Source organism: Strix uralensis, chromosome 1 (assembly GCF_047716275.1).
Source record: "Strix uralensis isolate ZFMK-TIS-50842 chromosome 1, bStrUra1, whole genome shotgun sequence".
In the NCBI taxonomy this organism is placed as follows: Eukaryota; Metazoa; Chordata; class Aves; order Strigiformes; family Strigidae; genus Strix; species Strix uralensis.
The window spans coordinates 63015926-63030471 of NC_133972.1; the positions used below are offsets into that span (position 1 = coordinate 63015926).

The 14546-nt window shown below is 40.4% G+C and overlaps 1 protein-coding gene across 5 annotated transcripts in view; it reads right to left on the bottom strand.

Moving 5' to 3' along the window:
• The window catches only part of DPP6 (dipeptidyl peptidase like 6), a 565250-nt gene that overhangs the window by 160885 nt on the left and 389819 nt on the right, over positions 1-14546 (bottom strand). For all 5 annotated transcript variants that reach the window (XM_074868891.1, XM_074868920.1, XM_074868910.1 and 2 more), the window contains exon 3: positions 11113-11211. In XM_074868891.1, coding sequence (XP_074724992.1) covers positions 11113-11211 — 99 coding nt within the window. The remainder of the gene's footprint in view (positions 1-11112; positions 11212-14546) is intronic.

Here is a 14546-nt window from a genome sequence, read left to right on the forward strand (position 1 = left end):
TTAGACTATTGGAAAAATTTCTGGACACTTTTTCCAGGCAGAATTGGTGGATTTTATATATTTGTCCAAGACCTGATGGTTCTTCTCAGCCCACCTGAAGGTACCACGCTATTCAGATATTACTACAGTGCATGAGTGGCAAGGCCATCACTTCCAAGCAGCACCTGGACTGACTTTGCATAAATGACCACACTAAACATAACTGCAGTGAGCCCAAAGTCTCTGAACTACTGGATTTACCACCCCTGCAATGTACAGTTGATTTTTCACAAGGTCCAATGCACGCCAAAATAACCATCATTTATCCAGTACATCTGAAATTTTGCCCTTTATGGGGAAATTGTTTCTGAGATGAAACTTTTTTTTCTCCTCTTGGCTTGAGCTTTGAAATTTCCCACTGCCTTTTTACTAGACTCTGTTTACTTTTTTCCCATCCATGCCATTGAAATCTGCCTTCCCCAGAAAGTGAAAATGCTTTGAAGCTGATTATTCAGATTTTGTGAATTATCACAAATCTTAATCATTGACAAATCAGGTACAAGGCTTCAAAAGAACCTGATATTTTTAAAATATTTTTTCTAATGAAATTAAACATTGGATTCTTTTCAAGGGCCATTTTTATATAACTGTAATAACATCTTTGAGTATTAAAAATTGTAAGATTTGTTTCATTCTCTTTTTGAACCAAAGTAAGTATTTTTGTAAGTCACCTATCCCCAGAAGCTGAGACTTTAGGTCAAGCAGCAAAATGAAAATTTGGCATCATACCCAGCTGGCAGTTTTGTGAAGGCAAACTCCCTGCACAGCCATACATACACAAACCTGCTACATGTTCTGTTCTTTCTCTCCATCAATCAGATGTTCTAGGGAGTTCTTTTCCACTTTCCTTTTCCTTGCATTTTGTTTTCCTTCTTTAATCTATTCATACTTGTTGTCTTACCTTGAGTTCTTTTCCTGATAAGCATGAGACTAGAAGTGGTTTTTAAGAGGTGTTATACTCTAATAATCAGGGATTGTTTCTCAGCATGCACAGTCACTTCTCTCTCAGGATCACTTACAGGATCAGAGATTACTCCTCATTACCGGCAATGGAAAGAGATGTCAGCAAAGTAATCTGTTTTAAAACTTAGGAGCATGTGCATAGACCCAACACTGGTTTCACATAAAGGTGTGAAAATCCTGTTAGGGACCTATATTGCATAACTTTATGGCATCGTGATCACTCAGTGTAGTCTAATTTGGTACCGGGTACTATAGATTTTAACTCTTAACACAGTGCAAAATCTTCTGGTTTCTCTTTGGGGTCAAACAAATTATATTACATGCATACACATGTCTTAAAATGCCATGAAACTCAAATAATTTGAACACATTTGAGAAACCAAACCTGATATTCCTGTGTAATCCTTGTGTGTAGTTCCCATCCCATCCTCTCTAAAATTATGTATTAGAAATGGAAAACATTCGAGAATTTACAAGGATGGTCCAAAGTACTGATCTAAGGCCCATCAAGCAAAGCAAATAGCAGCAAGCTCCCAAGTAAGCAAAAGAAAGCAGTTCCTCATGCAACAGCTCTTAGGCCAGTGAAACTAGTTGACAAAGGACATGGTGGATGCAAGAGGCTCTGGAGGACACTTGGCAAGTGACTCGGAAGAGAAAAACATTTGGGGTTACTAAACAGAAAAACTACAAGAGGATGTGATAATTCCTTGACCTAAAAAGTGCATGAATCTTGCTGCCCTCTCGCTCATCCTTGTGCACACACATATTGCCGCTCATGGAAACAGGATTTTGGGTTTGGCAAACCTTTGGTCTCTTCCGTTCTTAACTGAATTTTCACTGATGTGAGATTTGTATATCTACATTTTAAATTATAATTACATTCCCTTGATCAGTGATAATTATCTCATTTAAAATTTCTTTCAATGAATTATAAAAGTCTGGTACTATTTCTTGTAAGAAAAAGAAAAAAAAAGTACTGCTTCTCATATGTTCAAGAGTTTAATGCAGTCAGGAGATCTAAACTCACCAGGGACTTTCTTCTTAGAGAAGTAAATCTTTGCCTGACAAATTTTCAGTTACAAATATCTGATCTAAAGTTTAATCATCAGAAATACAGTATTTCCCATCTCCAAATTATGAAATTATAGTATCTCATTATATATTTATTTAATGTTCATTAAAAGGAACAAGTGAAAGAATACATACTGCTCTAATTAATCTTTGGTAAGCCCTCCATGTTCATCAAGTGTCCAAGAGCAGTGGAGCAAGCTTGGGGAAAGCTACTGAGTTAGGAAAATGTGCTTTGCACCAAGTACAAATCTTCAAGAAGGAATCAAAGTTGGCCAGGGCAGTGCGAAAAATGGAAAATTGCCTTGGGGAAAAAAAAAAGAAGGAGAAGTAAGCAAGTTGTCTCTTGCAGAATAGAGGGCACCTAAAGACGGACTGTATTGAAAGACACAAACCTTCTAGAAATCACTATTAAGGTACCAGCAGTATATAGTAATTGGGATCAGCTGCTTACCAAGAGGCCCAAACACCCTGAAGACCTCTCCTTTCTCCATCATCCCTTTACAGTCCTACCTTGAATGTGCTTCTTGACCAGCATATCCTGCAATTATGCACCTCATTTCTTCCCTCTTTTTTTTCCTAGGTTTTCATCTCCTAGGGGCTCCTTTCCCCAAACTTTTCCACTCTTACACCAGCCTAATTGTTAGGAAAACCTGCAGCAAGTTCATGCAACGCCTCATTCTTGATCTTCTTTATCTACAGTTCAAAACTGAGTTCCCCACTTGTCTGCCCAGATTTTCTTAGCAGTGCTGGATCTTAATGAAATATATTTCTTACTCCCTCCCAAAGCAATGCTTCTCATGGTGAGACACGGCCAGCTCCTGGGCAAGGGAAGAGACCATCATCCTCTGCTGAGTCCAGTTTGCTCCATCACCCAAGAGTATGGTTTTCCTTGTTTCTCTCCCTCCTCTTTCCTGTGTTATACTTCTCTGAAGAGTCAAGGAAAAAAAGCCCACAACTTTATTTTAGTACAAATTCAACCAGGTGGGCTGCAATTATGACCACCCTTTTACAGGCTTATCAAAGGCAATTTTTGTCACAGCAGTACCCCCTTCCCCAGGAGCTGGGGACAGCTGGGAGCCCATCATTACCCGCTTCGCAGGTGTCAACTGGGGAAGCGCATCTATCAGCGTCGCACTGTACCTCTAGTTGTTCATCTGGATTTTTAACTAACACCCACTGAGAGAACACCTAATCCCTCTCCCAGTTAAACCCCTGTAAAACCAGTACCTTTCCTTCAGCTCTGAGAGCAGCAGGTTTTGATTTCAAAGCACTTTGAACTAGATGAAAAAAACCCAATCCTTTTTTGACTGGATTCAAACTGTTAAGCACATAGGCAGAACTGCTGCGTGTATTTCTTTTCTTCCAGCAGCAGAAACACTGCTGATGTGAGCCACATCTTCAAAAGTCCCCCACGGATGCAGCTGCTCCCTGTGGCAGAGTGCTGTTTCCTTCCCATTTCCATTCCTGCTGTTCTCCTTTTTTTTAATCAAAAGGCTCCCCTCTGTGAACTGGGTGCAGTTGCAGTACGTCTGCCCGGCTGGCACAGTAAAAGGACCCAGCACTGAATTTAGCAGCTTTCCATTTGCCACCAGCAATACAGAGCACAGAAACACCGCTGTGCACCTTGGTGTGACACAAAGCATGATGATGGGGAGGAACAAAGAGGGCAGCTTCTACCCAATTCCCATGGATTTTTACTTCAAATCTGAAAACAAATATAACACATAAAGGAGCCCAAGTGGTCCTAGTTTTCACACACCTGTTACAGTTTCAAATTATTCCCCAAAGCTCCTCCTTACTAGCAGACATAGTCATGGCAGGAGGCATTGCCTAACTTCTGAGTGAGAGAAAAGCACTAATTTTAGCAGAGCCGGACTTGAAAGTGAAATGGGCAAGCTGTTTTTGCTAATGGCTGTAAAAAGTATAGGAAACCAGCTTGCTGGTCCAACGTGACAGTGTGACCATCATGTTGCCTGTTGGGGGGAAGCCTACTGTTCCTGCTTCGTTTTAAAAAAATCAGTGGGTACAGAATTAGGCAGTTATGGGGAGTAGGTGTTAGTAGAACCCAGCCCAGAAGGAGAAGTCAAAGGACATATCCTGCCTCTTCCAGCCATCTTTCATTTGCTAATTGTTCCTTTCGATATTACCCTAGCAACTGAATGTGTTTTCCAGCTCTTCATCTTAGGCCATTAAGACATTTCTCAGGCAACATCACCGTATTGACTTCCAGGCTCATTTTCACCTTTTGCACAACTCCAGCTCCTGCTCCTCCTTGCATACCACCAGGATCCTCCCTGCTTGCCTTGCTCCCTGGAGTGACTCTGCAGCCTGTCCCACTGCCAATGCTCTCCTCATCACTCATTCCCTTTCATTTCACTTCTCCAGGTGACCTTCTTCCTACCAGCCCTGTCTGTGGACCGGACTCTTCACTCAACCTGGCATGATGCAGGGACATAAATATAAAGCTATTGCATTGAATGTCTGAGGCCACTTATTTTGGTACCTCAGGAGAAAGTTTGACTCAGAGACTCAACAGCAGTCAGTGACACACAGGGGAACGGTTAGAGTTCAGCAGGCTTTGGAGAAATTAGGTTACCTATGGAGGCTCCTAAATATATGGTTAGGCACTTACAAAAATCTTGACCTCCTCAAGACATCAAAATACTCAAAAAACCAACAAACAAAACCGTCTATTTGACCATTACAATGTTAGTTCTTCTTTTTCTAGGGCGTGATATTTCTCACAAACAGGACTTTCTCCAGTACATTTCTCCCTCCAAATTCAAATGTTGCTGTACATGCCAAAGGATGATTTTATCAGTCTGACAGCAGTACGTGTGCCCCACCAGCACCCCAGCACTGCAGAGAAGCTGGGCACTGAGATGCTGCTAAAGCCAAGGTACAGAGCTTCTCCCCAGCTTGCTCCTGCAGAATATATTAATTTTTAAAAGAGCCAAATTGATTTCTCATTTCATTTTCTCTACCAGTAATGAACAAAACAGCTACGTGGCAGAAATGCTCTCCTCTATGGCCTATTACAGTATGTTAAAACGCCATTAATTCCCAGGTTTTCTGTCTTTAGTGAATAGGTTACTGTCACTGCTGAATTTCAGCGATTGCCCAGCAGCTGGAAGGCAGGAGTAGGGCAACTTCTCTTCAGTGGTCTCAGAGTACAGGTATGCAGAAATCTCTGAAGAAGATGATCCAGGATGGGGTCTAAAATAAAAATTATGGTTCAAATGGTTTAACATTTTTCTCTCTTCTTTCTTATTGTGGCAGCTGTGACAGAGCATGAGCCCTTCTCTATTCTGCTTTGCCAACATAGGATGTCACTTCATGAAGGCATTTAGATTAAGAACAGTAATCAACCATCTCTAAAGCACATGGACATTTCCTCTGACACCAACACTACCTAAAAGTTCACCGTGTGCTTATTTAACTACCATCCATGTACTAATGAATCACAACAGAGGGTTTCCGAAGGCCATCCTCAGAAAAACATCCACATGGGGGTGGCTCTCATCTGACAGCACCTGGGTTCAAGGGTGCCTCCATGGAGGTGTAGCTCCTTCCTAAATCAGACACCAAATACACACAAGACTGCAAACTGCACTGCCCAAGGAAGACAACTTTGTGCCTCTGATGACAAACAGAAGGATGAGTTTTTCTTTCATGCCAACAGCCCAACCTTGCCAAGGGAAAGGCTCCTGCTGCCTTACGATTTGGATGGTTGCTTGGAAGCAGTCAGTCATTTGGCCCATGGATGATCAGCCCAGAGAAGCCTGCACTCCAGCTAACCATGTTATAGCTGTTTAGCAGTGCAATTTTAGTCTTGAGGGCTGTCAAAGCAGTACCTTAATGCAAATCTTTTTCACAATGAAAAATATTAGCATTTACAAAGTTCTTAATATCTATGCAAAGCAAACTATAAATAATTCATTTACTCCACAAGCATCTGCATCATTTGAAATGCATCAATGCTTTTATCAATACAGTGCAATGGATTTACACTGCACAGAATAGACTTGGGGGCATTTGGGCTATCCAAGTATTGTTGATCTGAGCATTATTTACTAAAGGTAAACTGAAATAAATTACCTCAGTTACTACACAATGATTTTTTTCAGCATGGTAAATAAAACTTATTAGTTCTAGGTCATTAAATTCAATATTAGACTTTAAAAGAGCCTAGAGATTCTATGATGTTATTAGTAAAACATGCAACAAAACATATGTGCTTCAGTATTAAAGATAAAAGAATTACTCTATTATATTTAGATTTAGTTATGAGTGCATTTTTCAGAAGGACTTTTGAGATAAAAGTCTAGCTGCCATTCTCAGATGCGAGCTAAGCACGCAATGATTCTGGCTCTCACTGAGTGGCAGGTTTCCAAATAACTAAGCCATTTCAGAAAATGTCATTCAGAACCTTTTGCTAATTTACTCACTATTCCTCTTCGGATAAGAATAAACAGTATTTTGTTAGTGTTGCAAGTGAAGCAAGTGGGCAGGGACCTTGGAGAGCAGGGCTTGATTTTCAGAATTTTTTAAGTCAACTTCCTATGACCCCAAAATGTGTCCTTTGGTGTCTTGTGCCTCAGTGCTCCTCACTGCTTGAATATATTGTGCTTTCCATTTCAACCTTCATTCTTCTCATTTGGCTACAACCTCTCTGCAAGGACTGTCTTGCTGTGTCTGGCCAGTATCTAGCACAAAGAAGATGCACTCCTAGTTGGAGCCTCCAGTCACTAACACACAGCCAAAAATCCTGGCAACAGCCACTGCTACATACACTCTGTCTTGCAAGATGCCAACAGCAAGGCTGGAAAAACATCCTCCAAAACGTAACTGAAGACAGCACACTGCATCCAATCAATCCAAATAACCATGGCCAGTATATTATAGGCTGCTACTATATTCTTCTAACTACAATAGCAACCTTTCGATGTGGGCAAAATGTATTTGCCATTAAGTACAAAGACAGAAGATAAGCATAAGCCTTCACAAGTGGGGTATACGATTCAGTCTCTACTGCTTACTTTGACATTGGGCATGATGCTGCCTCCCCACTAAATAGCAGGAGTACTCCCGAGATACTGGGGGTCAGATTCACAGCTGATGCCAATCACTGCAGCTCCATAGGGCCACAAAGACAGCACTCATAACCTGACCAGCTTCTCAGGCCAGGTCCAGGTAATGACTAGCACTTTTTGCTTTAAGAAGAAATCAGACGACTGAGCTGTTCTTCAGCATGAAATGCCGGCACCTTTCTTTATGCTGTTTTTTGTCCACCATTACATTGCAGCATCCTAGCAAGCTTTTCAGAAACCTGAGCTAAAATCCTGTATGAGAGGAACTACAGGAAAAGCCCTGTAACTGTGAAGCCTAATTACAAAGTAATGCAGAGCCTGAGAGCAGACCTGCTAAGCAGTTAGAGACTAGACTAACGAGTGGGCCATCTGTCATTCGTGAGAAGGCTAACAAAAGGCCGGCACAGGACACACCTGACAGTGTATGGAGGAGGATATGCAAATGAGGAAATGTCCAAATACAACATTTAAGATACACAGTATGAAATGAGCTGCTAATTGGAGCTTGTATGCATGCTTAGCATATGGACAACATAATTATAGTTGTAGAGGAAAGGCAAGTTCACAATAGAGGATGGTAATAGAACAGTACAGGGTGCAATGCACTGAGCGATGAGCAGCCGAGTGCAAGAGGACGCACAGGATGGAAAGCGCTGGAACAGAGACCCAGTTCAGATTCTTTGCAGTTGGATTGCAGGGTAGAAGGATGCTGTTTGAGCACTGGTATAAGCTCAAATTTCCTGTACTACATTGCTATATAGCTACTGTGCTATACTGTATATACTATACTATACTACTATATACTAAGTTGTCCTGAAAAGTGAAACCTTCACAATAAATCCAGTGCTTACTTATGCTACTGGGCAAATGTGAGTGATAGCAGTCCCTGGAAGTAGAACTAGAAACAAGCTCTGGAGCAGTCAGTTCTGGTCTATGAATGTGTTGCTCCTCTCTAGAGGGCTCTTAATGGAGTCAACAACAATAGCTGGGGCAGTAGAAGACACTGAAAGCAGCAGCTAATTGAACAAAATCTTTCCTCTCCTTAAATCACTGGATAAAAATACAAACTGGAATTTGAAATTACAGGTGGCATTACAGAAATTCGAAGAGGTTCAAAGTTCCACCTTTGACACATCTCTCACTTAAGTAAAATCATTGCAATTCCAATATAAAAGATGCAAACATATCCACAAACCAGCCACAAGTTGTGATTGAAAGCTTAGAGAAAGCCTGTAAGCTTCGCATTGGAAAAGTAGTTATGTCAGCTTTGAGACTGGTTCTCCTGTTAGCTATACATCCTAAATATGATATTTTTCCATTTGCCCACTGCAAATCCAGAAAATGCTTAAACATCAGCTCATCCCATCAATTTCACTGAGCTTTCAGCATATTTTTAAGTGCAATCCTGAATAGAAATACTTTTTTTCTTTTTCTTTTTTTAATTTTTATTTTAAGACTTTTTATCTAAGACTCATTCAAGTCAAAGGAAAGACCTTGCTCCTACAGAAGGTTTGAATCAGCCACTCCCTTACTGGGAAGAACACAGATATTTTACTGGCTGAACTATTTTGGAAACAAATCCCTCACATGATTCAAATACTCCTAAACATGCAACACACCTTCATCTTTGGTGACTTACCAAACTCCCATCTTCTGCAATAACGAAGAGGGAAAGGAAGAAGATAGAGCTTTGAAGAGTCAAGAGGACTGAATTTTGCACATCTCTGAATGATCATGATATTTTGCCATATAATTAATAGGAGAAGAAGGGGAAGAAGGACAGAAAACAGCTACCTATATTTTAACAATTGTGTGGATTCCCCACAAAACATCAACTCATTTTGTGAGCTGACATACAATTTTAAACATGCAATTTTTAAACACGCAATTTTTCTGCCAAGGCATTCCAGCACTCTTGTTATACTAAGTTTTATTAGTTTGGCTCAGGCATTTTCAGAGTCTTTCACTTGCATTTTAAAATCTGAGAATCAGAGACCAATAGGAATGTGTGCTTGGGAATCAGGCTACTGGTCTTTCATCTTGCTTATCAGGGACCTTAATCAAGATTTCACCACTTAGCTTGAGAAAGCTGTGAAAAGCAACTATAATGCAGAAATGTAATTAATGTTCTAAAATGGCTTTGGGTCCTTGGATGAATGACATTGCAGACTAGCGTCTTGCCCTTAAATGTGAAGTCACCCTTGGGTAAATCTACAGAATCTATTGGCTTCATAAAATTTCTCTAGACGTATTAAAACCAGTATCAGTGGTATGAGTAGCACAGCAACAGAACAAGTCCTCCTAAAATATCTATGCATGTTTGCACAATACTACTTTGTGCTTTGTCCTTTACAGAAACAGTATTTTAGCAATTTCACATCAGGCAAGGCTGATGTGAAGTTGTGCTGGAGTTGGTGAGAGTACATAATGTAGGGAGATGGAGTTTAAAACATGTCAAGATCCGAGTCTTAATAAGAGTGTATAAGGCGTCAGTATGTGATCATAATCAGAAAAGCATGGGAAATACTGTTTTTTCACAGAAGACTGCTGTTTTGTGGAAAATATGCCTTACATCCATGTAAAGCTATACTCATCAGAGGGGGCATGTTATATATAGCTCCATGGAAATACTTAATTTTCTGTTCCTGCAAAAGTTTATTTAATTCATTACATTCCCCCGTACTCTAGCAAATAAAAACATTAGCAGTTGAGGTCTCAATCAAACATCTCTTCCTTCATTAGGGATATTAGGGATATCAGTGCTTAAAAAAAGGATGCTAAACAAATAATTCTGAACTGCAATGCAGCTAGTATTTCTGTTATTATTATTCCTAGAGAGTGGTTATGGGGACCACCATTGCCCCAGATTATACAACCTGAAAAAGAGCTCCTATCCATCGGCAGGTGTGTTTGTGAAGGTGCATATTGCCTGCAACTCCTTCCCCCTGAATTGGTGGGAGAAGTTGGAGACAGCTGTGCTGAGGGCAGCTGGGGAACATGTTCACTCAGCACTACCCTTTAACACTCTCTCTTTTCATTACAGGTATTAAAATTGTTCCCAATGGGCGTAACAGACAAGGAAAGCCAAACACGAGGAAGAATGCAATCCAGTTCCCCATTAAATTCAAAAGAAAAATTAATAACTTCAGTGATAATAGGAGTTGGACAGGAACCTACATGAACAGCCTACCACAAATCATTTTATTTTTGCCAAAGCTTGTTCAGACTGCAGCAATTTCCAGTGAGAGCTGGAATCTACATTCCCCAAAACAGCTCTATTCCAGCAAATACTACATGCATTAATTCAAGTATTATTTGGTTTTCCCCTGACTAGAAAATGTAAGGCAGCAGAGGATAAAAAGAGCACATGGCTTGCATGCAAGGACCAGTCCAGCTGCTGCTGGACCACTGCTTGTTGCTTAGCAATGTTTCACCTCTCTGCCAGAAAAAAAAAATTTTCGATGAGGGAATATAAACCTGAAGTTTTTTTTATTTTTTAATTTTATTTTTTATTAAAATAGTGACTGATAGTGCTCCAACCACTTCCTTCAACCATGCCCTACATCACCTACTGAATGCTGGAAGCTCTCTGGGACAAAGGCTGTAGTTTTCAATGCCTAGCTATGAGCCCATTGAAGAGCCCTAAATAAAAAATCATAATAACAGAGCTGTGGTGTTTGCATATTTATCAGGAGAAAAGCTGGAATAGGAATTTGAGGATTGAATTTTTGGGCATGGTTCTGGGCAACCAGCTCCAGCTGCCCTTGCTTGAGCAGGGAGTTGGACAAGATGATCTCCTGAGATCCTTTCCAAACCCAACCACTTCTTGATTCTGTAATTCCAGGAGAAAAATGAAGAGCAGGAGAAATAAAGAAGGAAATAAAAAAGAGACACCCAGAGAGCAAGGAAGCAAAGCAAAGACACTGCAACACATTCATGCCTCACTCACCAGTTATCCATTTAGCCTCTGGGTCATGAATTTTGAATTCATCACTGAAGAGATCTTCCACTGTTATCTTCTTCTTTTGAGATAAACTGTTATCTTCAACTGTAAAACATTCAAAAACAAACTGCCATTACTTCAACTTTTAAGTGTATCTGAAAGTACAGCAACAGTGAATAGTGCTGTGTCATTCAGAAATGGTCTACATTAAGCTTTCCATCACACATAAGCCCCTTCCCATTGTCAATGTTATAAAAGTACCATCTAGTGGTTCACAAATATAAACCTCCTGGTTCTTTATGCCTGGACTCAGCAACTACACAAAGACCAAGATATGGTCCAAAACACACAGTTTCAGACACAACCTGATCAAAAAAGATTTTAAAAGTCATGAAAACACACTTATACATGTCATAGTGCTATATAATGATTATTCTGAAGAATATTAAAGCTACTTAACACTAAGACCATTTTGAAATCATTAGTTAAATTTTTAAAAAGTAATTAAAAGTGACCAAGTTTTTATAGCTTATATTTTTATTTCCTTAAAAACTGTCACACAGAAGCACAGTTGGAAAGGTATTCAGCCTTATAAGGGCTCACAGAGATTACTTCAGGAATTCACAAAAAATTTTCCATGGGAATCAGACACTTGGCTGCAGAAATATTTTTGAAAAATCTATGAGACATAACCCTAAATCCTTAGATGTTGCATAACTTGTCTGTACTAATTTTCATTTTTAGTGAGAGGATATACAGTTTCATTTGCAAACATGGAAACCTGGACAGCTTTTAAACTGAAGAACTAGACTGCCAATTTAAGATGTTGTAAGATCAACTTGCAATAAACAGTGTCCTTCATTTAGTTCATTCTTCCTAACTCTACAGTGTAGCACTCCACTTTCCCTACAAATACTTGCTGTATGTCTTCCTCTGCTGTCCTTCATACAGTCCTCTCCACATTTCTTGTGATTCAGTCAGAGATCGCCAAGATTTCTGATGCAAAGCACAACCTGATGAAAATCCAGAACTGATTTCTTTCTGCATATGTATTATTGTTACAAGGAAATCTGTCTCATCTAGGATGTCACCAAGACTAAACACTCAAAGCCAACTGAATAAAACCAAGGCACAAATTTATCCACTTGGAATATGCTGCAGCTAGCATCTTCTCCTGTGACAAAATTATACCTTTGCATTTCTATCACTACCTCTCCACTATTGTAACAATTCTCACAAGCACAACACAGAGACTCCTGGGCCTATAACTGAAGTGTGTATGTTGAATCAATGGATTCTTGGGCCTTACAGATGAAGAGTATATATATTACATCACAGAACTCTATAGTGGGTACTTAGTTAATATGAAAATGGATTTTCATTTTCTCAAAGCTGAAACTTTTAGAGAAAAACTAAACCAAACAATTTTGATTAATATATTCCTTCATTCCTTTTTTTCCCCCAACAATTTTTTTTTTGTTATGACAAGCAGTCACCTTCCATGAATAATTTGTTTTCAACATTCCATTTTTTGCTGAAAAAATATTTTCATAGAAACCTTTCAGTCAGCTTTAAACACATTTGCTCTTTAAAGGAACACATGAGGCCACATTCTGAGTATTTCCACAGCAGGATTTTGTGCTTCAGCATCTCTCCTCACTACAGAATCCTCATGTCTGAGGTCTACTGGTATCATGCAGCCTTAGCTATCTTTTAACATTGTTTAGTACTAAACTTTTTACACTGAACACACTCATGATTAGGAACAGTGGAATAAGACTCTCTGAAGCCATTTATTAGAGGAAAAATGTCTTCTTTACTACACTAAATTGAAGCCCCTGAGCTACCTGAAACCACTGACAATTACATATGAGCAGTGTTTTGTTCCACTAAAAGACGTTTCAATACAAACTATCATTTTTAACAAATTAAAATATATTCTTCAATTTTCATATTTTTTCCAAGTCCGACTGAGGTTTCAATCTCACTGCTCAATGTGGCTTCCAAATACCAAGACACATTAATACAAGCCCTCAGCCAAATCCCTCTGTGCAACAGCATTGTGCCAAATTTTTCTGCATAATTTTATTTATTAAAATGGAAAATATAGGTCAGAGGAACTCCAGGAAACCGTTCCAGTTAGTTCCCACCATGGTGCAAGGCCCCAGCACACAGCACAGGATACCTGGGGAGATGAAGCAGTGCAGAGCAGGAGGTCAGAGTCCACATACAGCCCTGGGCTTACTGCTGTTTCAGGAGCCACTTCCCAAATGTCACCCCAAGAAACACAGACACCCTCTTCCCCACCACAAGGGCATCCAGCAAACATGTTTGCATCCAGCAAACCTCTGTGCTGGAGATTTGGGAGGGGGCGGGGTGGGAAGCCCTTCTCATTCCCTCTTTCTGTGCAGGATGGAGACAGCCAGTCTGGGAGCTGCCCCACCTTTATACCTCCGCAGCACTTCAAACTCCTCATAAGGGACAGCAGGAAGAGGGAGAGGTAGCACTGAAGCATCCACAACCAGGAGCCTCCCTAAGGCATGTTGTTGAGACTCCCTTACTGTATCCTGCAGTGGGCTGTAATAGCTGAAATAGGTCCCATAATGAACCATGGACAACATTAATCTCAGCCATAGAGCTGGGGAGAAAACAAATAACTAAATAATCAATCAATCAATGATTTTTTAGTAAAAAAATTCAGATTTACTGACCTGTCACCTAACACATAGGTAAATCAGAGCACTCGTTAAGAATACCTACTCCATTTCTCTGGCCCCAGAGGAGACATTTATGGTGGAAGAAATGCAATTGCGGGATCTCAGGTAGCCCACCCTGTCCTGAGCAGCAGGTTCTGAGAGCGTGTCTTAGAGAGTCTAAGCGAGCTGGTGGACACAATTTGTGTCCACACCCAGCTGCAGAGACCTTGACGCCTCCTTGGGTTTATGGAAGGAGGGGATCAAGCATGTGCCACCACCTGTTTTGCACTCATGTCCCCTGCCCCTAGCAGACCCAGATGGCAGCTGCCAACCGGGGCCTGACAGCACAGCAGCATGGCACAGTGCAGGTGCCACAAGGACTTGTGGTTTGAGTGCCAAATCAGAAACCCACCATCCAAACAACAAAGTTACATGCTGAGAACCAAGTGAAAACCATGTCTGGTTTATTTTTCATTTAATATTAAAGGCATGATGGGAACCCTGTGTTGGTCAGACCTTTTGGGTTCATCTTTCTGCACCTCATCCTTGAAGTCAGCACACCCAAAAGAACATGGGCTGAAAACCTTCCTCTCCAGAACACAAACAGAACAAAGATCCTCCAGAAACCCAGAAAACTCAAACAGAAAAAGCCTATGAGCTGACCTCCCTACCTGTTTTGCCTCTGCAGTACCAATCCTTTCTTTCAAGCTTTGTCTCACTTCCAGCAATGCTCAGAGGTTGCTT